Genomic DNA, 27327 nt, shown 5'->3' with positions numbered 1-27327 from the left:
CATACGCACGCAGTTTATCCTGAAGGTTGGAATTCTAGGTGGTCTATTTCAAGGTTAGACTGATTCTAGTTATGAAGTTCTGATATATGATTTGTTTTTTAATATATAGTTTAACTTTTGGATTTACTGATTTTATAATTAAAATTTTGATGAGAAATATGTATACTTTTAGACTTATTAAAGAGTTTTGAGGTGGATCCTTTGGTTCATTCTAATTAATATAGTCTTTTTATGCATTGTACATGGTTTCTAAAGAAGATAATTGGCTGAAGAGGTAATTTATATCTCTGAATTGATGTTTTCATGCAGTTCGTTCAATTATCTAGCAGATAAACGTAAATTTGATTTAAATAGGTATTTACACTATTGTCGGACTGAATGCCACCCTCGTCTATCAGAATCTGTTGCAACATTACTACAGAAAAGTTGTGAAAATCAGGCAGGTAAGGTTGAATATGTGACCAATTAGTAGAAAGAAATTTGATATCTCTTTTAGTTTTTACCAGTTATCAGTAGTTACAATAATGTTAATTCTTATATATTGCCTTGTCCATACTATGTCAATTTTGATTTAATTCTTTTTGCAATAAAATACAGGATATGAGGCAGCAAGCCAATGAAACTGGAGAAGCTACTACACCAATTATAGTAAGGCAGCTAGAAGATATTTTTAGGTTGAATGAGACATTTGCCAAAATGAAACTGTACGTATTGCTATTATTTTTCATAGACTTTACTTGCCCGTTCGCAACATCTGCTTCGGTTTAATTAAAACATTAGTTAATCCTTTATAAGAAATTTGTACCAATCATAGTAATATAGAATAGTGGTAGTAGAATAGAGTAGAAATAGGAAAATAGAGAAGATAAAATGGGAGAGATATGAGGAAAATAGGGGATAGAAATAGAGGAGCTGAATGAAAGTCACGATGATTTCTTTCTAGTATGTGTGTATATTATCAGTACACCCCCTCCCCACTTACCTTGCTAGCTGTTTGATGCGGGCGGAAATTGGCCAATTAAGAATTTATAATATAAAATAGCATTGTAAGTACAGTTCTTAACCAGCTAAAATTCGCTTATCAATTTAGAAAGGGTGTCACAAAATTAGAATAAAAATACTGGGAGTATGAATACCAGTTCATCTCCCAATGAGTTGAAAAAAAGGTGCTATCTTATTAATCAGGAGTTTTCCAAGAATTTTTTGAGAGTTGAATAATAGGAAATAAATAATTGTAAATTAACGCAATGAAAATTAAAAGAGATTTATATATTCAGAATAAAAATCCTTGACTGGGGGAATGATTAATTGGAAGTTCTATCCTTGTTGGAATTCTCTCAACTGTAGTATAAAGAGGTTGTTATTTTCACTTAATTAACCCTTACTAAATAAAGGAAAGTCAAGTGATTGAGCTAACTCTTATTCGTAAATCCTAGTCCTTTCCCTTGGGAAGGTCTAGCGTTAGTAAATAGAGAATTAGCCAACAACTTCCAATTTAACTAATCACTTGAGCATTCTAACTCAAGGGTCTCCATTTAATCAACCCCCAAGTCAAGTTGGGAGTCTACTCCATTGACATGAATATAACTTGCACAGAATTAAAAAGGGAATAAAAGGAAGACATGATAAACAATAACTGAGAATTAATTAAAAGTAAAAGTAATCATTTGCATTACTAAATTCTAAAAACAATCCAATTATAACTCTGAACAAAGATTAAGGATATGGAAGAGTAAGGGAATAAGAAAACAAACTAGAATAATAACTTCAACGGAGGTAATGACTTTTCTCAATATCCACAGCAAAAGCATAAAACTAAAAATATGTGAATGTAAAAGAAAACCTAGAGGAAGAGTAATTTTTCTCTAAGATCTCCAATCTAAAACTAAAACTACGCTAATAAAAATCTCTGTTGAGTCTCTGCTCGTTCTTTAGCTCTAGTCTGTGTTTCTGGGCCGGAAATTGGGTCCAAACTCGGCCCAAAATTGCCCCCAGCATTTTCTATGATTTCTGCAGATCGCGCATGTCACGCGTACGCGTCAAGCACGTGCACGTGTTGCTGGTCATCTTCGCGTGTCACACGTACGCGTCGGGCATGCGCACGCCTCAGGCACGCGCACGCGTCAGGTACGTGCACGCGTCACTATGAAAATCTCCAGATTGAGCGCACGCGTGAGCCATGCGTGCGTGTCAATGCTCGCTGGTTGTCTCCTTTATTTCTTGTGCTCCTTCTATTTCTGCAAGCTTCCTCCCCATCCTCTAAGCCATTTCTGCCCTATAAAGCCTGATAACACTGAACACAGATCACGACATCGAATGGTATTAAGGGGAATTAAAATACACAAATTAAATGCTTAGAAAGCAAGTTTTCAATCATAAAACAAAACTAGAAAGGAATTGTAAAACCATGCAATTCGTATGAATAAGTGTGCAAAGACTTGATGAAACCACTCAATTGAGCACAAGATAAACCATAAAATAGTGTAGGTTGCCCGCAATCTGCCCGTGTCCCATGGCGTGCCGGAGGTGTCTTGGTAAGTTGAGAGGCTGGTCTGTAAGGATACACCAGAGGAGAACAGCCATATCTGCAGAGAAGGAGGACTCGCGAGTGCTCAGAAAGACGTAGTGGGACATAATCTGTGCCCACACTCGAGCCTCCAAGGTAAGTGCTGAAGCCAATATGCCCTTAGGTCGGGATCAATGGTATCCATAGATCCATCTGCTGTCAGGTTGTGCGATAATTCTGAGGACGTCGTCCTAGTCAAATTGATATGTTTGGCGCTTGACAGAGGCTTCTTGGTATGCGTCCAATCCTTCTGGGGCAGGGGGGGATATCCAAGGCTTGCTGAATGGCACCTTCAGAGATAGGGACTTGCTTCTGACGGACATAGACAGATTACAAGGTTGGCATGTGAAAATTGGAGTAGAATTCAACTACCCATGAAAGATTAACCTGCCGTGGCTGTCTTCGTAAGAATCTCCATTGTTTGCGCTCAATGCGGGGCTCTACCAACTCAATAATGTGGGTAGGGAGGATGAGTAGGTGCTCATTATTGTAGTTCCGCTCAGCTAGGATGGGGAACATCTGCTCACAGTAGCGGTTAGTGAACCGCGCCGTGTCCCTTGCTGGAAAGGCTTTCTCTTTTTCATCGACCTTGATGATCCTCTTGACTCGCTTTGTGGATGGCTTGACTGATGTTGAGGATGGTTCTGCAGCTAGCGCTCTTTTTGTTCCTCTCCTTGCCAGTGGTTTGGGAGCAGCTTTCTCTTTACCCTTCTTGGTGGCCATCCTGAAAAGGGAAAAGGAAAGGAACGTGTAAAGCCGAGGGTTAAAGCAAGGAGGAGGACAGTACAAGTGACAATCAATGCCAAGGTAAAGATGGATGTCGTTAACAAATGGTCGCGACTACATGTGATCAGTTCATCAATAGAAATATAGCTAGTGCATGGTATGGCAAGTAGATGCAAGATGTTTATTAGCATGCCGACAAATGCATGAGTAGCATAGATTAAGCATCAATAGCTAAAATGTATTATCACTTGTAACAAACTAACAGTCATATTTGTATTGACAATTATATTCAATTAATAAAATATTGAAAGGGTTTTGTAAAAAATAGGCATTAGAGTAGAAGGATAGAATAATTAAAAATGCATAATGCCATACGGGCTTTTTCACAAACACTTAGTATGAATGGCAAATATGTTATTGAAAGTATTAAATTTGAACATGCAACCAACCCAAAAATAATTAGTGATAATTGTCAAACAATTCCTTAATAATCGACAAGAAATGATGGGAGAAAACAATCACCCAATTAGATTTCTAACGCCAAGTAAAATAATACAAAAATAAATAAATAATACGAAGAGAAAAAAGAAAATAGAAAGAAAGAACCTTGAGAAGAAGGTGACAAAGAGATGTAATGGAGGAGGTGAAGTGAACAAAATGTGATGGAAGGGGGAAAGAAGAAGAAAAGAGTAAAAAAAGAAGAAGGAGAAAAAGGATGTAGAATAAAGAAGAAAGAAGAGAAAGAAAGAAGAAAGAAGAAAGAAGAAAGAAATTAGGATTGGAAAAGAAAAGATAAGAAAAGTGGTGGCGCAGGGATCTGGTGGTGTTACGCGAGTGATGCGCACGCGTACTCCACGCGTACGCGTGGGTCGCGCAAATGGGTAGGCGACGCGTAGGCGTCGGTCACGCATACGCGGGACCGTGTTTGTGCTACTTGCGCGAAGGTAGCATTGCGCGCGCACAATTCTCTGTTTGTCTTGGTGTGTGTGCCAAAATGGTATACGACGCGTGCGCGCCATTGACGCGTATGGGTGAGTGTGCAGAATTTGAAAATGACGCGCACGCGTCACGGACGCGTATGCGTGAGTGACTTAGTGCCTTGGGCACAGTTCCCGCACCAGGCCATCACAACTTTCGTCCTGACACTTTTTACGTCGATTTTCCTAGGTCACGCGTGCGCGTCTCTGACGCGTACGCGTGAGGTTCCAAATGATCAAATGATGTGCACGCATGGGGGACGCGTGCGCGTGGTGATGTTTGTGCGATTGGCACACTTTCTGCATTGCTCCTACGCAACTTTCTGCCACTTTCTCCCTTTTTTTTACAATATGCAGATGCAAATGCAGACTATATGCAGAAATTATGAGAAGAGTCACTAAATGAAATTAAAAAGAGAGAAAAGAACGATCATACCATGGTGGGTTGTCTCCCACCCAGCACTTTGCTTTAACGTCCTTAAGTTGGATGGTCTTCAGGCTCATTCTGCTTCTGTTGGTGGATCTTCCAATAGGAAGACCTCTAGCTCTTTGTGTTCCTTTATCTTCTCACCATGATAAAGCTTTAAGCGATGTCCATCCAACTTGTTGAAATTGGAACTTGAAGGATGACTCAGGTGGAAGACTCCATATGGCTCTTCTTTCTCCACTCTATAGGGACCTTCCCATATTGACCTCAGCTTTCCTGGCATAAGTCTCAGCCTGGAGTTGTAAAAGAGAACCAGATCTCCAGGTCTGAACTTTCTTCTTTTGATATGCTTGTCATGCACAACCTTCTCCTTCTCTTTGTATAATCTGGAGTTGTCATATGCTTCGAGTCGAAGGGTCTCCAGTTCTGCCAGTTGCAGCTTCCTTTTAGCACCAGCTTTCTCAAATCCCATGTTGCATTCCTGCACAGCCCAGAAAGCCTTGCGTTCCACCTCTACTGGAAGGTGGCAAGCCTTTCTGTACACTAAGCGAAAGGGACTCATCCCAATGGGTGTCTTATACGCTGTCCGATACGCCCAGAGTGCATCAGTAAGTCTGGTGCTCCAGTCTTTCCTATGAGGCTTTACTATCTTTTCCAGAATGGGTTTTATTTTTCTGTTAGACACTTCTGCTTGCCCATTGGTCTGGGGATGGTAAGCTGTTGCCACTTTGTGAACGATCCCATGCTTCTTCAGTAGTCCTGCTAGTCTCCTGTTACAAAAGTGAGTGCCTTGATCACTCACGATTGCTCGTGGTGATCCAAAGCAACAGATAATATGGTTTCTAACAAAGGAGATAACAGTGTTAGCATCATCAGTGTGGGTAGGAATTTCTTCCATCCATTTAGAAACATAATCTACAGCTAACAGTATATAAAGGTAACCACTAGAGTTTGGAAATGGACCCATGAAGTCAATGCCCCAAACATAAAAAATTTCACAGAAAAGTATAATCTGTTGGGGCATTTCATCCCTCTTGGATATATTACCAAACCTTTGGCATGGAGGACAAGATTTATAGAAGGTAGTAGCATCTTTAAAAAGAGTAGGCCACCAAAATTCACAGTCTAAAATTTTTTTAGCTATTTTTTGAAGGCCAAATGTCCTCCACTCTCAGAAGAGTGGCAGGCCTCTAAAATGGACTGAAATTCTGATTGGGGTACACACCTTCTAATTACCTGGTCAGCACCACACCTCCATAAATATGGGTCATCCCATATATAATATTTAGACTCGCTTTTCAGCTTGTCCCTTTGATGCTTAGTAAAATTAGGAGGGAAAGTATGGCTAACTAGATAATTTGCTACAGGTGCATACCAAGGAACTACTTCAGATACTGCGTGCAAGCTATCAAATGGAAAAGCATCATTGATAGGGCATTTTGGCCAGTTTCAATGACCTTTTCTTTACTGTTTTAGGGTAGTTTCATGCATTTTCTTAGGAAATAAGCAAGTTTTGGGTAGAATTTCACTTACATCTTGATTTAAGCATACATTGAGCACTTTACATGATTTAATGAGAATTTTGTATGAATTACATGACAAATTGGATGATGCATGTCTCATGATGTGGATTAGAACTTTGATGCACTTTATTGCTTGATTTCAGGACAAAGGAAGCAAGAAAGAGCCACGTTAGCAGCCACGTTAGTCTAACTAACGTGACCACCAACATGGAATGGGAGCTAGCTTGCAACGTTAATGAGAAAAGTAATCGCCAATAACGTCCTCGAAAGCCATCATAGCCCACGTTAAGAGTCACGTTAACTAAGTTAACGTGAACTCTAACGTGGAAGAAAGAAATAAGGCCAACGTTAGTGACACTCACTTTTGTCACTAACGTTGGACCAAGTTCATAAGTGGCCACGTTAAGAGCCACGTTAACTCAGTTAACGTTGACTCTAACGTTGGGAAGCAAAAGAGAAAACAACGTTAGTGACACTCACCTTTGTCACTAACATTGGCCAAGCTACAATGAGCCACGTTAGTTGCCACGTTAACTTAGTTAACGTGGAAGCTAACATGGAGAAAGCAAGTGATCACCAACGTTAGTGACACTTACCTTTGTCACTAATGTTGGGATGTACCACCACAAGTCACTATGAGCAACGTTAGCTCCCACGTTAACTTAGTTAACGTGGAAGCTAATGTGGATAAAGGAGATGATAAGCCAACGTTAGTGACACTCACCTTTGTCACTAACGTTGGAGATGGCTATCATTACCACGTTAGAAGCCACGTTAACTTAGCTAACGTGGACTCTAACGTGGGAAGTAGGGGCACCTTGGAACGTTAGTGTCAAAGGTAAGTGTCACTAACGTTCTCGAAGAATTGGCAAGCCTACGTTAAGAGCCACGTTAACTAAGTTAACGTGAACTCTAATGTAGGGAGGGAGGACTCTCAACGTTATTGGAAAGGGTGAGTCCCAATAACGTGTGCGAAGGACCAAGAGGCAACGTTAGTGGTCACGTTGCTGCCACTAACGTTGAAGTTAACGTGGATCATCCCTGGGTGAGGAACGTTAGTGAAAAAGGTGATTGTCACTAACGTTCTCGAACCCACACTCTCACTTAACGTTAACGCCACTAACTTCTTGAGCTAAAGACCCTTCCTACTTCACACTTTCTCTCTGCAAGTAAAGCTAAGACCACTGCAGAAGATAACTGCTTCAAACTCAAGATCCAAAGGCCCATTTCCAAGACTTGAGGAATCAACTAGAAGATCAGAAGAGTAGTATATATAGGGGTAGTTTTGAATCAGGAAACAGCTTTTTGGGGGATTAGAAATTGAGAACTACTCTCTGTATAATTTACTCTGCACTTCTAATTCTAGTTTTCATGATGTATTCTCCACCTCTATTTTCCATTTCAAGAGCTATGAACAACTAAACCCCTTTCATTGGGTTAGGGAGCTCTGTTGTAATTTGATGGATCAATACTAATTTTCATTACTCTTCTTCTATCTTTTCTCTTGATTTTACTAGAAAGCTTTCAATCTTCATCCAATTGGGTAGTTATCTTGGAAAAGAAGCTATTCATACTTGGATCTCTTCTGAACTTTGGAAGAGGAATGAAGAGATCATGCTAGAAATGCTTTCTCCTGTTGGACCAAATTGGGTTTGGTTGGGTATGATGACTATAATCCTACCAACACTTGATTTGGGAATGCATGTGGTATAATCAGTGACCATACTTCATCTCTTCTCAGGAGCAATTGGCCAAGGACTATTCCTCCTGTTACCATAAAGTGACATTTCTCCCAGTTCAAGACCAAATTGGTCTCTTGGCACCTTTTCAATACCAAGGCTAAGTGATTCAGGCAGCTAGGAAAGGAATCTCCAAATACTGAGAAATCATCCATAAAAACTTCAATGAATTTCTCTATCATATCTGAGAAGATAGAAAGCATGCATCGTTGGAAAGTTGTCGGTGCATTACATAGCCCAAATGGCATGCGCCTGTAGGCAAACACTCCATATGGGCAAGTGAATGAGGTTTTCTCTTGGTCTTTGGGATCAACCACTATTTGGTTATATCCTGAATAACCGTCGAGAAAACAATAATATGTGTGTCCTGCGAGTCTTTCCAACATCTGATCCATGAATGGGAGGGAGAAATGATTTTTTCGTGTAGCCTCATTGAGTTTCCGGTAGTCTATGCACATCCGCCATCCTGTGACAGTCCTTGTAGGAATTAGTTTGTTCTTCTCATTGTGGACTACAGTGATCTCTCCCTTTTTGGGCACGACATGCACGGGGCTGACCCAGGGGCTGTCTGAGATCGGATAGATTACCCCTCCCTGCCATAACTTCATAACTTCTTTCTGCACCACTTCCTTCATGATTGGGTTCAGCCTCCTTTGGGATTGAATGGATGGTTTGGAATCATCTTCCAACAGTATCTTATGCATGCATATGGCCGAATTGATTCCTTTCAAGTCAGCGAGGGTCCATCCAATGGCATCCTTATGCTTTCGTAACACTTCGAGTAATTCATCCTCTTGATCTTGGCTGAGGGATGAGTTTATGATCACTGGGTAGCTTTCATTCTCTCCTAAGTATGCATATTTGAGAGTGGGTGGCAGTGCTTTAAGTTCAAGTTTGGGTGCTTCTAACTTTTCATTCTCTTCCTTTGGTGCACCTCGTATATGAATCTCTACTGTTGCAACCTCTTCACTAGACTTTGATCCTTCCTCTATTAACCCTTCGGGTTCTTCTTCTTCAAAACTCTCCTGCATTGCATCTTCCAGTGAGTCCAACCTCATACATTCTCCCCATTGTTCTGGTGGATAACTCATTGCCTTGAACACATTGAATGTCATCTTTTCATTGTCTAATCTCAAGGTGAGATCACCTTTTTGGACATCAATGATAGCTCCAGTAGTAGCTAAGAACGGTCTTCCCAGGATGATGGAGGCCTTGGCTTCCTCTTGCATGTCCAACACCACAAAGTCTGCTGGGAAGATGAAATCCCCCACTTTCACCAGCAAATCTTCCACTACACCATGAGGGAACTTGAACGATCGGTCTGCCAGTTGTAGGGCCATTTTTGTTGGCTTAGCCTCCTCGATCTTCATTTTCCTCATCATAGCTACTAACATCAGATTTATGCTGGCTCCTAAGTCACATAGAGCTTTCTCCACTGTGATCTCCCCTATAATACAAGGGATCTGGAAGCTCCCAAGATCCTTCAATTTCTGGGGTAGTTTATGCTGAATGATAGCACTACATTCTTCAATTAGTATCACAGTCTCGTTGCTCTTCCAACTTCTCTTCTTAGTCATCAATTCCTTCAAGAACTTGGCATAGAGCGGCATTTGCTCTATTGCTTCAGCAAAGGGTATGTTAATCTGTAATTTCTTGAAGATTTCTAAAAATTTGGAGAACTGGATGTCATCCCCCTTCTTCTTCAGTTGTTGAGGATATGGTACTTTCGAAACATATGGCTTCAGCTCGCCTTCCTTTTGACGTGAGTTGGAGGTGGGATTTGAACTTCATCTTGTTCCTCCTTCTTTCCAACTGAATCTTTCTCTTGGGGTTGCATGGGAGTCTCCTTCAATTCTTTTCCACTTCTGAGGGTTATAGCCTGACACTCCTCCCTTTGGTTTGAGTTTGTATCGCTGCGAGGGTTGTGGCTAGAAATTCTCTTGAATAGGTAATCAATTTGTGTCTCAAGTTTCTTGATGGCAGCATCTTGATTCTGCATATTGGACTGCACTTCTTCTCGGAATGCCTTACTATCTTGAATCTCTTTGCATATGCCTTCAAGCAGAGTCTCAATTTTGGAGAGTCTTTCTTCAGATGATGGTGAGTTGAGAGTGGATGGGTGAGTTGGGTCATTTTGGTTTTGGTATGGATGTGGAGAGGTGTTGTTAGGGTGGTTCTGATATGATCTCTGTGTGGAATGTTGGTGAGCTGCATGGTTGTTGGGGTTGTAACGTCTCTGATCTTGGCTTTGATCTTGTTGATTTCCCCACCCAAAGTTTGGGTGATTCCTCCAACCAGGGTTGTACATTTTGGAGTAAGGATCATGGGTCTGCCTGGGTGAGTTTCCAATGTAGTTGGCTTGTTATTTCTCCTCCTCTGCCTCAGCATTCACTCCCTCTTGGGTTGCTGATGAGGTGGTGATTGCTGCCACTTGGTTCCTCTCCATCTTCTTGGTGAGGTCAGCCAACTGCTTGGTAATAAGCTTGTTTTGGGCCAGCAGTGCATCCACATTGTTTAGCTCCATCACTCCTCTAGTGTTGCCTCTTTCAGAAGCATAGAAGTAGTCATTCTCCGCTACAGTCTCAATGACATCTATGGCTTCTTCAATGGTCTTCTTCTTGTTCAGAGATCCCCCGGATGAATGGTCTACTGCCTTCTTTGATTCATAAGAGAGGCCTTCATAGAAAATGTGTAGTTGCACCCATTCATTGAACATATCTGGTGGACACCTTCTTGTCAAGTCCTTAAACCTCTCCCATGCTTCATATAGAGTCTCACCATCCTGCTGCCTGAATGTTTGCACCTCAGCTCTCATCCTGTTGATCCGTTGAGGAGGATAGAATCTTGCCAAGAATTTGTTCACCACATCTTTCCAGGTTGCTAAACTCTCCTTTGGGAAGGATTCTAGCCATTTAGATGCCTTGTCCTTAAATGAGAAATGGAACAGAAGTAGTCTATAAGTGTCAGGATGAACACTATTAGACTTCACAGCATCACATATCCTCAGGAAGGTGGTTAGATGTTGATTTGGGTCTTCTTGGACACTTCCTCCGAATGAACAATTGTTCTGAACAAGGGTGATGAGCTGTGGCTTTAGTTCAAAGTTGTTGGCATGTATGGTTGGCCTTTGGATGCTGCTTCCACAGTTTCCTGAGTTTGGGTTGATGTAAGAACCCAGAACTCTTCTCTCTTGTCCAGCCTGATGCGCTGGACCTTCTCTGCCATGGTTGTGAGCCTCTTCTTCATGATGGTTCTCCATGTTTTCATCCATGTCTGGTTCAAAGTACTCCTCTTCTTCCTCAGCACCAACTACTCTCTTTCCTCTTGCTTCCCTCCTTAATCTAAGGAAGGTCCTCTCAGGTTCAGAATCAAAGGAAGTTGAAGCCCCGCTTCTTCTCCCTGTCATACAACCAACAAGGCACAAGCAAGGAAATAGATGCAGAAAGTACTCTTGTTAAAATTGCTGTTAGTGTGAGTGATGCAATATATCAAACAGTTAGTGGGTTAGTGAACTGAATGGTAAATAACTAAGAAAAAGGAGTAGGGGGAAGGGAGGAAAATAACTAAAACTAAAAGTAATCAACTCAAATAGAAATTTAAATCAAACAAAAGAAAAATGCTCAATCTAGTTATCCTCCAATTTAGTCATTGTTGATACAAAATCAATCCCCGGCAACGGTGCCATAAACTTGATAGCACGGAAACTTGTCTCTCAACAATTTTCCTTCGGCAAGTATACCAAATTGTCGTCAAGTAAAAACTCACAATAGAGTGAGGTCGAATCCCACAGGGATTGATTGGTCAAGCAACTTTAATTAGAGGAATGTTCTAGTTGAGCGAAGCAGAATTTGGTTTGAGAGTTGCAGGAAATTAAATGGCGGGAAAGTAAATAGCAGAAAATGTAAATGCTGGAAGTAAAGAGCTGAAAGTAAGTGACGGAAAGTAAATTGCAGAATTGTAAATGGGAATGGGGAAGATGCTCATGAAAGTAAATTACAGAAATTAAAGAGAATGGGTAAGATCAGAAATGGGGATTCATTGGGCTAAGGTTTCTAACCAAGGCATTGAGGTGGATAGAGCTAAAGTGGAACTTATTGAAAAACTTCCTCCACCTAGTGATGTCAAGGCAATTAGAAGCTTTTTAGGGAATGCTGGCTTTTACAGAAGATTTATTAAAGATTTTTCAAAGATAGCCAAGCCCTTGAGCAATCTCCTTGTATCTGATACACCATTTATCTTCGATGAAACATGCATGCAAACATTCGAGAATTTGAAAAAAAGATTGTCCTCTGCCCCTATCATTTCCCCACCTGATTGGAACTTACCCTTTGAATTGATGTGTGATGCATCTGACTTTGCAGTTGGGGCCGTGTTAGGGCAGAGGAGAGATAACTTAGTCCATGTGATATACTATGTTAGCAAAGTCCTCAATGTAACTCAAAGAAATTATACCACTACTGAAAAGGATTGCTAGCAATAGTTTTTGCATTTGACAAGTTTAGATCATATCTCATTGGTGCTAAAGTGATTGTTTTCACAGATCACACAGCACTTAAATATTTGTTTGCCAAGCAAGAATCAAAACCAAGACTAATAAGCTGGATTTTATTGTTACAGGAATTCAATATTGAAATCAGAGACAAGAAGGGAGTAGAAAACAAAGTAGCGGATCACCTATCCAGAATCCCTCATGATGAAGGTAGAACACATGATAATAGTGTAAATGAGCTCTTCCCTGATGAGCAGTTGATGACAGTTCACAAAGCACCATGGTTCGCAGACATTGCCAACTTCAAGGCAACTGGGGCCTTACCTCCAGAGATCAATAAACATCAAAAAAGGAAGCTCATAAATGATGCAAAATATTTTGTCTGGGATGAGCCATATCTCTTCAAGAAATGTTCAAATGGAATCCTGAGAAGATGTGTTTCAGAAGAAGAGGGATGGGAAGTCCTGTGGAATTGCCATGGCTCATGCAATGGAGGCCATTTTGGAGGGGACAGAACTGCAGCAAAGGTGTTACAAAGCGGATTCTTTTGGCCCACCCTTTTCAAGGATGCTAAAGAACTAGTAAAGAGCTGCAATGAGTGCCAAAGATCTGGGAACTTGTCCAAAAGAAATGAGATGCCACAAAATTTCATCTTGGAACTGGAACTGTTTCATGTGTGGGGAATCAATTTCATGGGACCATTCCTAACCTCATATTCAAACAAGTACATCTTGGTAGTAGTGGATTACGTTTCCAAGTGGGTAGAGGCTATTGCAACTCCAATGAATGATAACAAGGTGGTCATGAACTTCCTTAGGAAGAATATCTTTAGCCGATTTAGAGTCCCACGGGCACTCACCATTTTTGTAACAGACAACTAGAAGCTTTTCTCCTACGATACGGGGTAAAACATAAGGTGGCCACTCCTTACTATCCCCAAACAAGTGGGCAAACTGAAAAATCCAACAGAGAGCTAAAAAGGATTCTGGAAAAGACTGTGGGTATATCAAGAAAGGATTGGTCGAAGAAGCTGGATGATGCTCTTTGGGCATACAAAACAGCATTCAAAACTCCACTTGGAATGTCCCCATATCAACTAGTGTATGGGAAAGCTTGTCATTTACCACTGGAGCTGGAACACAAAGCTCTCTGGGCTCTCAAGATACTAAATTTTGACAGCATTGCTGCTGGTGCAAAGAGGATCTTGCAGCTGCAAGAAATGGAGGAATTTAGATCGCAAGCCTATGAAAATGCCAAGATCTATAAAGAAAAGGCGAAAAGAAGACATGACCTGCACCTTGCACCCAGGAGTTTCGAAAAGGGGCAGCAAGTACTCCTCTACAACTCCAAATTGAGACTGTTCCCAGGAAAACTCAAATCAAGGTGGTCAGGACCCTTTTTGGTTACAAAGGTCTCACCATATGGGCTCATAGAAATCATGGATGAAAGATCGGAGAGGACTTTCACTGTGAACGGACAAAGGCTCAGACACTATATGGGCAACATGGGGGAAAACCCCAAAGTGAAGTATCATCTCAAGTAATGAAGGAATCGTCGAGCTAGCGACGCTAAAAGAGCGCTTTGTTGGGAGGCAACCCAACCTGAGGTAGTTTCTTTTTCATTATCATTTCAATAAAAATCACAAGTTGTTTCCCCTGTGTTGCGAGGAGCTAAGTTTGGTGTTCCACACCAAGACAAAACCTAAGAGTGAAAGTGTAGTTTTAAGTTTGGTGTTCCACCAAAGATATTAGTTATAATCACACTACACTCCAATGACAAATTGCTAGCTCCAACCACTCAGGGGGACCACTTGGCAGTAGTTTAGTCTGAAGTTAATGGTTGTTTTGTTAATAACAACATATGAAGATCTCTGCAAGTATGCAATTTGTTGTACTAGGCAAAGAACTAAGTTTGGTGTTCACACACTAAATTAAGTTCAGAAAATTCCCAAGCATACATGCAAGCTAACTATGTCTCAAGTGCTTTGGAAACAAGCAACTTCCAATGACTTTGCAGGAACCTTCTGAGGAAATGGTGCACCATCATCCAAGGAAGTGAAGGAGCAAAAACTATGGATGAGGACAACAAGGGGACAGCAAGAAACCATCACCAGAAGGTTGTATTGTTACTTAATTCCATGTACTTAAAATGCTAAAAATTGGAAGTCAGAAGGAACTTGATTTATAGTTGCTCATTAGTTTAGATGATTAGAGTTTAATGGTTGCTTTATTGCTTTTGTCATATGTGTACTGTCCACGATACCTGCTTCAATTCCATCCTGCTTATTGTGTTGCTTGTCTCCTTTTGAATCAAATAAAAAGAGAATGTGTGTTATCAAAGGCCAGAGTGGAGTTCATATTGTGGAGTAAGTTCCTTAGTGTGTGATGTGGTCATAAGTTAGCTAAGTTAGTTCACCAACAAGGGTGGGAAGACAACTATCTGTCCTGAATCATATGCTTGAAACACACCCCATGAGACTAGCTAAATAACAAGATCCTAATAAGAAAAAGGCGAAAAGAACAATAAGAGTTGAAAAAGAAAGAAAAGTTAATAAAGAATAAGGCTAGGCACCAAGGGTTTAAAACTTGAGAGATGTGTCTGTGGTGCTCCTGTACCAAGGATCTGCTTGGATGAATAAGTTCGTAGGAGTGCTTCATCACTTGGTAACTTGGGTTAACTAACCCGAGATTATCAGCTAAAAGTCCACTATCAAGAGCAACCTTGCTACAGAATATTTAGTAACCCAAAGAGGTGCTGGACACCAAGGTCTCAAGAAAGAAAATAAACAAACCATGTGCCTGTGGTGTGTATGTATGGGGGAAAGAGACTTGAGGGAGTAAGTCCTTAGGGGTGTCTTAACACCTAGCACCTTGAACCAACTGGTTCGGGAGTGCTGGCTGAAAGCTTATCTTAAAGAGTCGCCCCCTCACAGAGCACTTAGCCTAAGAACACAAATAAGCCCAGAAAACAATAAAAGGATCAATGAATAAGAGTCTCATAGGGTACAATTAAGTGAGTATTTCAGGACATGATAAAGGTCTGAAAGCCAGTGAAGGAATGAACCTAAGTTGCTATGCATGAAACCACCATAAAAACAAGGACATGACTTCCACAATAATGACTCATTTCTCTTGGCATTTTATTCATCATTCTCTTGTTCCAGTACTTGCTTAGGGACAAGCAAGCTTTAAGTTTGGTGTTGTGATGCCAGGGCATTTTGGCCAGTTTCACTGACCTTTTCTTTACTGTTTTAGGGTAGTTTCATGCATTTTCTTAGGAAATAAGCAAGTTTTGGGTAGAATTTCACTTACATCTTGATTTAAGCATACATTGAGCACTTTACATGATTTCATGAGAATTTTGCATGAATTAGATGACAAATTGGATGATGCATGTCTCATGATGTGGATTAGAACTTTGATGCACTTTATTGCTTGATTTCAGGACAAAGGAAGCAAGAAAGAGCCACGTTAGCAGCCACGTTAGTCTAACTAACGTGACCACCAACGTGGAATGGGAGCTAGCTTGCAACATTAATGAGAAAAGTAATCGCCAATAACGTCCTCGAAAGCCATCATAGCCCACGTTAAGAGTCACGTTAACTAAGTTAGCGTGAACTCTAATGTGGAAGAAAGAAATAAGGCCAACGTTAGTGACACTCACCTTTGTCACTAACGTTGGACCAAGCTCATAAGTAGCCACGTTAAGAGCTACGTTAACTCAGTTAACGTGGACTCTAACGTTGGGAAGCAAAAGAGAAGCCAACGTTAGTGACACTCACCTTTGTCACTAACGTTGGCTAAGCTACAATGAGCCACGTTAGTTGCCACGTTAACTTAGTTAATGTGGAAGCTAACATGGAGAAAGCAAGTGATCGCCAACGTTAGTGACACTTACCTTTGTTACTAACGTTGGGATGTACCACCACAAGTCACTATGAGCAACGTTAGCTCCCACGTTAACTTAGTTAACGTGGAAGCTAATGAGGATAAAGAAGATGATAAGCCAACGTTAGTGACCCTCACCTTTGTCACTAACGCTGGAGATGGCTATCATTACCACGTTAGAAGCCACGTTAACTTAGTTAACGTGGACTCTAACATGGGAAGTAGGGACACCTTGGAACGTTAGTGACAAAGGTAAGTGTCACTAACGTTCTTGAAGAATCGGCAAGCCTACGTTAAGTGCCACGTTAACTAAGTTAACGTGAACTCTAACGTAGGGAGGGAGGACTCTCAACGTTATTGGAAAAGATGAGTCCCAATAACGTGTGCGAAGGACCAAGAGGCAACGTTAGTGGTCACGTTGGTGCCACTAACGTTGAAGTTAACGTGGATCATCCCTGGGTGAGGAACGTTAGTGAAAAAGGTGATTGTCACTAACGTTCTCGAACCCACACTCTCACTTAACATTAACACCACTAACGTCCTGAGCTAAAGACCCTTCCTACTTCACACTTTCTCTCTGCAAGTAAAGCTAAGCCCACTGCAGAAGATAACTGCTTCAAACTCAAGATCCAAAGGCCCATATCCAAGACTTGAGGAATCAACTAGAAGATCAGAAGAGTAGTATATATAGGGGTAGTTTTGAATCAGGAAATAGCTTTTTGGGGGATTGGAAATTGAGAACTACTCTCTGTATAATTTACTCTGCACTTCTAGTTCTAGTTTTCATGATGTATTCTCCACCTCTGTTTTCCATTTCAAGAGCTATGAACAACTAAACCCCTTTCATTGGGTTAGGGAGCTCTGTTTTAATTTGATGGATCAATACTAATTTTCATTACTCTTCTTCTATCTTTTCTCTTGATTTTACTAGAAAGCTTTCAATCTTCATCCAATTGGGTAGTTATCTTGGAAAAGAAGCTATTCATACTTGGATCTCTTCTGAACTTTGGAAGAGGAATGAAGAGATCATGCTAGAAATGCTTTCTCATGTTGGACCAAATTGGGTTTGGTTGGGTATGGTGATTATAATCCTACCAACACTTGATTTGGGAATGCATGTGGTATAATCAGTGACCATACTTCATCTCTTCTCATGAGCAATTGACCAAGGAATTAGCTATTGATCAAGATTTGAGAGATTGAATTACCAAGGAATTGGAATTCGATCACTTAAGATTGCCAAAGAGATCAATGAATGCATTGATTGAGGAAGAGATGAAAATGAACTTGATGCGGAGAATGTAACATCTCCTAAGCCCAATGAATCCCCATTTCTGATCTTACCTATTCTCTTTAATTTCTGCAATTTACTTTCATGAGCATCTTCCCCATTCCCATTTACAATTCTGCAATTTACTTTTCGTCATTTACTTTTAGCTCTTTACTTCCAGCATTTACATTTTCTGCTATTTACTTTCCCACCATTTAATTTCCTGCAACTCTCAAACCAAATTCTGCTTCGCTCAACTAGAACATTCCTCTAATTAAAGTTGCTTGACCAATCAATCCCTGTGGGATTCGACCTCACTCTATTGTGAGTTTTTACTTGACGACAATTCGGAATACTTGCCGAAGGAAAATTGTTGAGAGACAAGTTTTCATGCTATCACTTATTACCAAGTAAATAGGCTCGAAATTTATCCAGAGCAAAAACAATAGCTAGAAGCTCTTTTTCAGTGGTGGTGTAATTAGACTGAGCAGCGTATAAGGTCTTAGAAGCATAAGCAATTACGAAAGGATCCTTACCTTCACACTGAGCCAGCGCCGCTCCTATTACATGGTTGGAAGCATCACACATAATCTCAAATGGCTGGCTCCAGTCCGGTCCTCTCACAATAGGAGCTTGAGTTAAGGCGATCTTCAGCTTATCAAATGCATTCATGCAGTCCTTACTCAATTCGAACTCAACGTCTTTCTGTAACAGTCTGGATAAAGGCAATGCTACCTTACTGAAGTCCTTGATAAATCTCCTGTAGAAACTTGCATGGCCAAGGAATGAACGGACTTCCCTCACGGAGGAGGGGTAAGGCAAACTAGAAATGACATCTACCTTTGCTGGATCTACAGAAATACTAGTATTAGAAACAATATTTTCTAGTACAATACCTTGTTTTACCATAAAGTAACATTTTTCAAAATTTAAAACAAGGTTTAAACTAACACACCTGTCTAATACTCTAGCTAAACTATCCAAGCAAAGGCTAAATGAATCACCATCAATGCTAAAATCATCCATGAAAACTTCCATACAGTTCTCAATAAGATCTGAGAAGATACTCATCATGCATCTTTGGAAAGTAGCCGGTGCATTACATAAGCCAAAAGGCATCCTTTTGTATGCATACGTTCCAAAGGGACATGTAAAAGTAGTCTTCTCCTTATCTTCAGGAGCTATATGAATTTGAAAATAGCCTGTATAACCATCTAAAAAGCAGTAATGTGATTTACCTGACAGGCGATCAAGCATCTGGTCAATAAATGGCAAGGGATAATGATCCTTGCGAGTAGCTTGGTTGAGACGCCTGTAATCAATGCAAACTCTCCATGAATTCTGTACTCTAGTTGTCAGGAGCTCTTCTTGCTCATTCTTTACTGTTGTGACTCCAGACTTCTTGGGCACCACTTGTACTGGACTGACCCATTCACTATCTGAGATGGGGTAAATGATATCTGCTTCAAGTAGCCTGGTCACTTCTTTCTTGATAACTTCTAAGATGGTGGGATTCAGTCTTCTTTGGGGTTGACGGACAGGTCTTGCTCCCTGATAAACCACTATTTTATGGTTTATCTTGTGCTAATTTCAGTGGTTTTTATCAACTTTTCACCCACTTATTCATATGACTTGCATGGTTTTACAATTCCTTCCTGGATTTATTCTATGATTGAAAACTTGCTTCCTAAAGCTTTAAATTGTGTATTTTAATTTTTTCTTTATACCATTCGATGCTGTGATCCGTGTGTTAAATGTTTCAGGCCTCATAGGGCAGGAATGGCTTAGAGAATAGAGAGGAAGCTAGCAAAAATGGAAGGAGCACAAGAAATAAAGGAGACAACCAGCGAAAAGTGATGCGCACGCATGGCTCACGTGTGCTCGCAAAATAAAGAAAATCACAGCGACGCGTACGCGTGCTTGACGCGTACGCGTGGAAGCAGATCAGCACAACGACGTGAGCGTGCGCCTGACGCGCACGCGTGGAAAGGGAATTCGGCCAGTGACGCGAACGCGTGGACGACGCGTACGCGTGGCATGCGCGATCTACAGAAAATTCAGAAAATGCTGGGGGCGACTTCGGGCCACGTTTTGACCCAGTTTTCGGCCCAGAAATACAGATTTAAGTCAGGGAACATGCAGAGACTCAGGACGTTCTGATAATTCATAATTTTAGGTTTAGATGTAGTTTTAAGAGAGAGAAGCTCTCTCCTCTCTCTTATGTTTTAGAATTAGGATTTCTTCTTCTTAATTTCCAGGTTCAATGTTCTTTTAAGATTCTTATATTCTGCATTTATTCCATAATATTTTTCCATTTGAATCTATTATTTGTTTAATTGTTTCTAATTGAATTTTAATTACCATGTTCCCTTTTTACTTATTTTATAATTTATGAAAATGGCATTCATATTAACTGAGTAGACTCCGAACTTGATTTTGGAGTTGATTAATATTTGGAGACCCTTGAGTTGGAATACTCAAGAATTAATTGGTAATTGGAAGTTGTTGGCTAGCACTCTAGTTACTACGCTAATCCTTCCCAAGGGAGAGGATTAGGACTTGTGAACAGAAGTTGGCTCCCAATTTAATTTTTCTTTATTTAGTAAAGGATAACCAAGTAGAAACAACAACCTAGTACTGTTAATCTTGAGAAATCCAACGAGGATAAAACTTCCGATTAATCTTTTCCGGGTCAAGGTTTTTAATTTAATTACATAAAATCTCTTATTTATTTTTATTGCTTTAATTATATCTATGTCCATTGCCCAAACTCCAAAACCCCCAATTTACAAGACTCATAACCAATAATAAGAACACCTCCCTACAATTCCTTGAGAGATGACCCGAGGTTTAAATACTTCGGTTATCAATTTATTTAGGGGTTTGTTACTTGTGACAACCAAAACTTTTGTATGAAAGGACTCTTGTTGGTTTAGAAACTATACTTGCAACGAGGATTTATCTGTGAATTTCTAGACCACGCAAAAGTCCTCTCATCACTCCCTCTTCTAAAAATATTCTGTGCTCATAGACTTGAGGGCTGATGCCTACTATATCCGCCAAGCTCCACCCAATTGCTTTCTTGTATCTTCTTAGCACACTGAGCAGTTGCTCCTCCTGCTGGAAAGTGAGTTCCCTTGCAATGATAACTGGGAGCTTCTGATTATCCTCAGGGTAAGCGTACTTGAGGTGGGGTTGAAGGGGCTTTAATTCTAATTTCGGTTCATGGCTAGGCACTTGATCATCTGGATCCAGTGATGGTTGTAACGTGTCTTCATCTTGTCCCGGGGGTGTCCCCACACTTGCATCTTGCTCCATGTGCCTTTCTTCTACTTCCTCCTGGTGAACTGCAGCTACTGTCTCATCAATGATGTCGCACTGGAAGATGGAATGATCTTCAGGGGGATGCTTCATTGCTTCATCCAGAACGAAGCTCCCTGCTCTGCCATCTATCTCAAAAGAATAAGTCCCTGAGAAGGCATCCAGCTTGAATTTTGAAGTCTTCAGGAATGACCTTCCAAGCAAGATGGATGATGGTCTTCCTGAGTCATTAGGGGGCATTTCCAAAATATAGAAGTCAATAGCAAATGTGAGCCCCTTAATGCTCACTAGCACATCCTCAGCAATTCCAACCACAGAGATAATGCTTTTATCTGCTAAAACAAAACTAGCTGCCAACCTTTTTAAGGGAGGGAGCCTCAAATCATCATATACAGACAATGGCATTATACTAACACACGCTCCTAAATCACACATACAGTCAGGAAATTTCACACCATCTATAGTAATAGTAACCATGCATGGACCTGTGTCACTACATTTTTCAGGTATATCACCTACCAATGCAGAAATGGAACTACCTAGAGGAATAGTTTCTAAATTCTGTAATTTATCTTTATGCATGCATAAGTCCTTTAGAAATTTAGCATATTTAGGTACCTGCTGAATGGCATCAAAAAGTAGAATGGTTACCTCAACCTTTTTGAATATTTCTACCATTTTAGGGTCTAGTTCCATCTGCTTTCTGGACTTCCTAGCAAGGTGTGGAAATGGGATAGGAATGGCGCCACTTGCAGCTTCTGCGTCCCTTGGTGCACCATTCCTTGGCTGAGCTGCTTCTTCTTCAACCAAGTCTTGTACCACATCCTCTTCTTCAGCATCCTCTGCCTCCACAATGCCTTCAACTTGTATGTTTTCCTTTGAGCTTGGCTCTTCATGATTCCTCTCTTGTATTGTGGTTCTGGACCTCAAAGTGATGGCATTGATGCCATCCTTGGGGTTGGGTATAGGTTGAGAAGGAATTGTACTAGAGCTTGAAGGTTGAGTGTTGGAGGTACTCGACGATCCCATCTGAGAGACGAGAGCTTGTATAGCAGAAGTCAGACCAGTAAGTGTGTTTTCCATGGTCGTTTGTCTTTGTGCAAGAGAGTGAAGCAACTCATCATTGGGGGAGGAAGATGGGTAAGTGATTTGAGGGACCTGCTGTTGGTTGTTCTGAGGCGCTTGGGACTGCCTTTGGTGAGGTGCTCTGTAAGGATGGTTTTGATTCTGCTGTCTGTTGTTGTTGCACCTCTGATTTCCATTATTGTCTCTACCTCCTCTATTGTAGTTGTCCCTCTATCCATGGTTGGAATTATCTCTCCACCCCTGGTTGGAGTTGTCTTGCCAACCTTGATTGTGGTTTCCACCTTGGTTGTAATTTCCGTCTTGTTGATTGTATCCTGATTCGAGCGGTCATAGAAATTATGAGTAGCTGCCACGGTGTTGTCTTCTTGTTGGAGCTGCGGACACTCATCAGTGTAATGAGCGTAATCAGCACATATTCTGCATACTCTTTGAGAAACCAACTGTTGACTTTGTTGGGGTGAGGGAGGTTGAGGTTGTTGTTGATTCAGCTGTATCTGCTTCAGTAGGTTGGTCATCTCACATACAACTTGTGTGAAAGCAGTAGTTTCACTGCTAGAGGAGACCTTTGCAATAGCCTTGGGGTGGTTGTTCCTGTGCCTGTGATTCTGAGTGGACTCAGCTAGGATGCTGATCAGTTGCCACGTTTCATCTGCGGTCTTGTACTTTTTCAAGGAACCATTACTTGCACCATCCAATGTGGTCTTATCCCGAACCTTCATGCCTTGAGTGAAGTAGCTGATCAAGACCAACTTGTCAATCATGTGATGGGGGCATGTGTCCAGAAGATTCTTGAAGTGCTCCCAATACTCATAAAGAGTCTCTGATTTGCCTTGAATAATGCAAGAGATCTCTTTCCTTAGTCTATCTGTAACCTCAGCTGGAAAGTATTTTTTCAAGAATTCTCTCCTGAGCGTATCCCAATTAGTAACGGTCACTTCAGACTGGGTGTAGTACCACTCCCTCGCCTTTCCCTCAAGAGAAAATGGGAAGGCGGTTAGCAGAATAGAAGTTTCATCTGCACCATGTCGCCTAACAGTAGAACAGGTTGTCTAAAAATCCCTTAGGTGCTTGATAGGCTCTTGAGCAGGTAAGCCATGAAACTTGGGCAGCAAGTTGATTACTGCAGTCTTCAGTTCAAAATCTGCAGCCAGATTTGGGTGACGCACTTGATACGGTTGCAGAGTAAAGTATGGGGCTACAGCTTCCTGAAGAGTAATCCTCTTGGGCTCCACCATATTACCTGCACGTAAATCAACTGAATTAGTAGAAAATGAGCTTGTTTCTTCTTCAGATGGCACTTTAGATTCGCCTTCAAATGAGACTAGTGAATTGATAACAACCACTTCACCACCCTCAGAGGCTAACCTACGCCGAGCTCGCCTAATACTTGAAAGAGTCCTTTCAATTTTAGGATCAAATGCGGCTAAGCTCGGATCAGGCAACGAACGCGTCATTCAATGAAAGAAACATACAGCTCATGGTAATAAAATAAAATAAAATGCGCAAAAATTAAAAATATGTACACTAACTAATAATTTTGCACACAATTGCAACTCCCCGGCAACGGCGCCAAAAATTGATACGGGCGGAAATTGGCCAATTAAGAATTTATAATATAAGAATAGCGTTGTAAGTACAGTTCTTAACCAGCTAAAATTCGCTTATCAATTTAGAAAGGGTGTCACAAAATTAGAATAAAAATACTGGGAGTATGAATCCCAGGTTGTCTCCCAACGAGTTGACAAAAGGGTGCTATCTTATTAATCAGGAGTTTTCTGAGAATTTTTTTAGAGTTGAATAACAGGAAATAAATAATTGTAAATTAACGCAATGAAAATTAAAAGAGATTTATATATTCAGAATAAAAAGCTTTGACTGGGGGAATGATTAATTAGAAGTTCTATCCTTGTTGGAATTCTCTCAAGTGTAGTATAAAGAGGTTGTTATTTTCACTTAGTTAACCCTTACTAAATAAAGAAAAGTCAAGTGATTGAGCTAACTCTTATTCGCAAATCCTAGTCCTCTCCTTTGGGAAGGTCTAGCAATAGTAAATAGAGAATTAGCTAACAACTTCCAATTTAACTAATCACTTGAGCATTCTAACTCAAGGGTCTCCATTTAATCAACCCTTAAGTCAAGTTGGGAGTCTACTCCATTGACATGAATATAACTTGTACAGAATTAAAAAGGGAATAAAAGGAAGACATGATAAACAATAACTAGGAATTAATTAAAAGTAAAAGTAATCCTTTGCATTAATAAATTCTAAAAATAATCCAATTGTAACTCTGAGCAAAGATTAAGGATATGGAAGAGTAAGGGAATAAGAAAACAAACTAGAATAATAACTTCAACGAAGGTAATGACTCTTCTCAATATCCACAACAAAAGCATAAAACTAAAAATATGTGAATGTAAAAGAAAACCTAGAGGAAGAGTAATTTTTCTCTAAGATCTCCAATCTAAAACTAAAACTACGCTAATGAAAATCTCTGTTGAGTCTCTGCTCGTTCCCTGACTCTAGTCTGTGTTTCTGGGCCGAAAACTGGGTCCAAACTAGGCCCAAAATTACCCCCAGCATTTTCTGTGATTTCTGCAGATCGCGCATGTCACGCGTACGCGTCAAGCACGCGCACACGTCGTTGGTCATAATGCGTTGGGCACGCGCACGCGTAGTCTTGCAGAACTCCAATCCATGCGCACGCGTCAGGTACGCACACGCGTCACTGTAAAAATCTCCAGATCACGCGCACGCGTGAGCCATGCATGCGCGTCAATGCTCGCTGGTTGTCTCCTTTATTTCTTGTGCTCCTTCCATTTCTGCAAGCTTCCTCTCCATCCTCTAAGCCATTCCTGCCCTATAAAGCCTGAGAACACTGAACACACAGATCACGACATCGAATGGTATAAGGGGAATTAAAATACACAAATTAAAGGTTTAGGAAGCAAGTTTTCAACCATAAAATAAAACTAGGAAGGAATTGTAAAACCATGCAATTCGTATGAATAAGTGTGCAAAGACTTGATGAAACCACTCAATTGAGCACAACATAAACCATAAAATAGTGGTTTATCACTGTTACATCATTTGGGCCCACTGCACTCTCTACTAGCTCTCTTTTCTTTTATGTTCTTACAATAAATAAAATGTTTAATTACTATATTAGTTTTTATAATCTTATGAAATTTTTAATTAAATTCTTGTATTTGAGTTGAAAGATAATCCAAATTACATGATTCCACTAATCCCCTCAATATGTTATGCCGTATAAGAAACTAAATTTATTAGCTAAATCTAATTCTTCTTTGTATTTCTCCTTCAGTTTATTCTTTTGATATAGTTCCTGCATCTTAGACATTCTAACTCAATTTCTCCTACATCAGAACTCATGCTGCTATTGAGGAGCATGTGAAAGAAGCAATAAGGCTTTTCACCGTGTCTATAATGGATATTGCTCGGTCTGGAATACACCAACAAATTAGTCTCACACCAGAAATGGAAAATGAAATAAAGGTTTGGCTTGTGTTTAATCCTTTTTCTTTCCCTTAATCTAGCTTCATATCCTGACAGGTTATGTCTGCAAAAATGAGCAGCAAGCAGAAACTCAGATAAAGAGAAGAATTGGGATTGGAAACCACATATCTGAAAGAAGGCTTATTGATGACCTCAGCAGAATGGGAATGAACGAATCCATTGTACGTAACCACTTAATTGTTAAGAGATAGTCTCATAACTTACAAATCAAATTTTGAGGTCACCATGTAATTCAAAACTTCAAATTTGATGATTTGCATCTTTCTGATTCTCTTTGCCATTCTAGTTTTGATTTGAGTTGATATCTTATGCAATATACAGAGTTCAAAATTTCATTTTTCTTTTTGTTTGTTTTTTCAGGGTTTTGCATATCTTCTAGGAGGAATATGTGCCTCCAACATGAACAGGCCAGTGTCCTATGACCAAGCAATTGCATGGAAAGTTCTTCATTGTTGATATGTGTTTGATATGTGTTTTTTCTATAGCTTCCATCAGGTTCTTTGTTGTTGATATGTGTTTGATAAAATTTCAATTTTGATGCATGGTGTTTGCCTGGAATTTGGTTTTTGAATGTTGTGAAGGTACTAAGCTATGGCAGATTGGTTTTTGACATGTGATTCTAGAAGCTGTAGCTCATGACAAAGATTGTACCTTGGCCAACATCTTAGCATCCTATTTTCTCCACTCTTCTGATCCTTCCAAAGCTTCTTTATTTCTTGATTCTGCTAAATTCAATCTGGTAATCTTCCTTTTGTTTTTGCTATAAATTACGCTTGCTTACTCCAAATTTTAATTTTTCATACATAATAAGAGTTCAGTTGTGAGTTGTGACATGATCTTATTCCAGTAATATATGTAATATATTCCAGGGAACTTATTTTGTTGCATTGGCTGCAGTCACATTAATCTAACATTTTAGCTTTCAAATATCAATCACAGATGTTTGATTTAGGGCAAATTATTTTTTATTATTTTCTATCAGGATGCTGGTGCTCAGACTTACCTGCTTATTAGATCGTATCATGTATGGAACATGGATTCTAGTACCAGTTAATTTTCTAAAATTCAATTTGTTTCTTTGGGTGGAGACTATTATGGAACTCACAAGTGGCACTGGTACTTCACTCAGGGATTTCCAGTGATGATCTTCTCTTTCTTACCATTTTGCATAGATGGTATCATTTATTCAAAACAGTGGAGATACGCTTGTCTTCTTGCTTGGGTTCTGGGTTTATACGGTGTACTAGGCCACAAGGAGTTCAGGTGCTTCAATCAAAATTATTCATGCATATATAAGTCTATACGTGGTCTGCTGGTTTTAATTAGTTTATGATAATAATTACTATGAAGTACAGGTTTGTGTTGCGCGTTCTTCCCATAGCTGTGATCTTATCTGGTTATTTTTTGGCTATGATAGAAGATCCTAGTTTGCCCGGTTATAAAGCAAAAGAATATTTAAAGAAGCGTACCAATTGTTCTCTGAAGATGGTACTTGCTGTCATATTTTTGCTTGCTACCAATATTCCAATGTCTCTGTATATGAGTTTGGTTCATCAAGTATTGTCACTATTCTTCATTCTTACAATTGAGGGGTTTATCTTAATGATCTTTTGTGAACATCTATGAAAAATAAATTATATATTCTTTACTTTCAAAACAGAAGGGACCTGAGGATGTTATAAACCACCTTGCCAGAGAAGCTAGTCATGGGAAAGTGAAAAACATCCTATTCCTAACTCCTTGCCATGCCACCCCGTACTACTCCGTACTGCATCGCGACC

At 40.2% G+C, this 27327-nt stretch overlaps 1 protein-coding gene and 2 non-coding genes across 3 annotated transcripts; all 3 read left to right on the top strand.

The window, feature by feature from the left end:
* Positions 1-242: 242 nt before the first annotated feature.
* Positions 243-27327, top strand: LOC107641934 (DNA replication licensing factor MCM5-like). Its single transcript, XM_088487114.1, has 8 exons — positions 243-274; positions 355-457; positions 598-704; positions 25396-25525; positions 25606-25707; positions 25907-26285; positions 26529-26809; positions 27207-27327. The coding sequence occupies exons 1-6, from the start codon at positions 243-245 to the stop codon at positions 26000-26002; spliced, it is 570 nt and encodes a 189-aa protein (XP_088343240.1). The 3' UTR covers positions 26003-26285; positions 26529-26809; positions 27207-27327.
* On the top strand, positions 10670-10776 carry LOC148564962 (small nucleolar RNA R71). The gene has a single exon (XR_015885513.1). It is a non-coding gene; the product is annotated as a small nucleolar RNA R71 (small nucleolar RNA).
* Positions 22767-22874, top strand: LOC148564961 (small nucleolar RNA R71). Its single transcript, XR_015884595.1, has one exon. It is a non-coding gene; the product is annotated as a small nucleolar RNA R71 (small nucleolar RNA).

This window comes from Arachis ipaensis, chromosome B5 (genome assembly GCF_059453495.1).
Source record: "Arachis ipaensis isolate K30076 ecotype BB chromosome B5, ASM5945349v1, whole genome shotgun sequence".
Classification (NCBI taxonomy): Eukaryota; Viridiplantae; Streptophyta; class Magnoliopsida; order Fabales; family Fabaceae; genus Arachis; species Arachis ipaensis.
The sequence above is the reverse complement of the archived record's forward strand: the minus strand, read 5'-3'. Positions and strand labels throughout refer to the sequence as shown.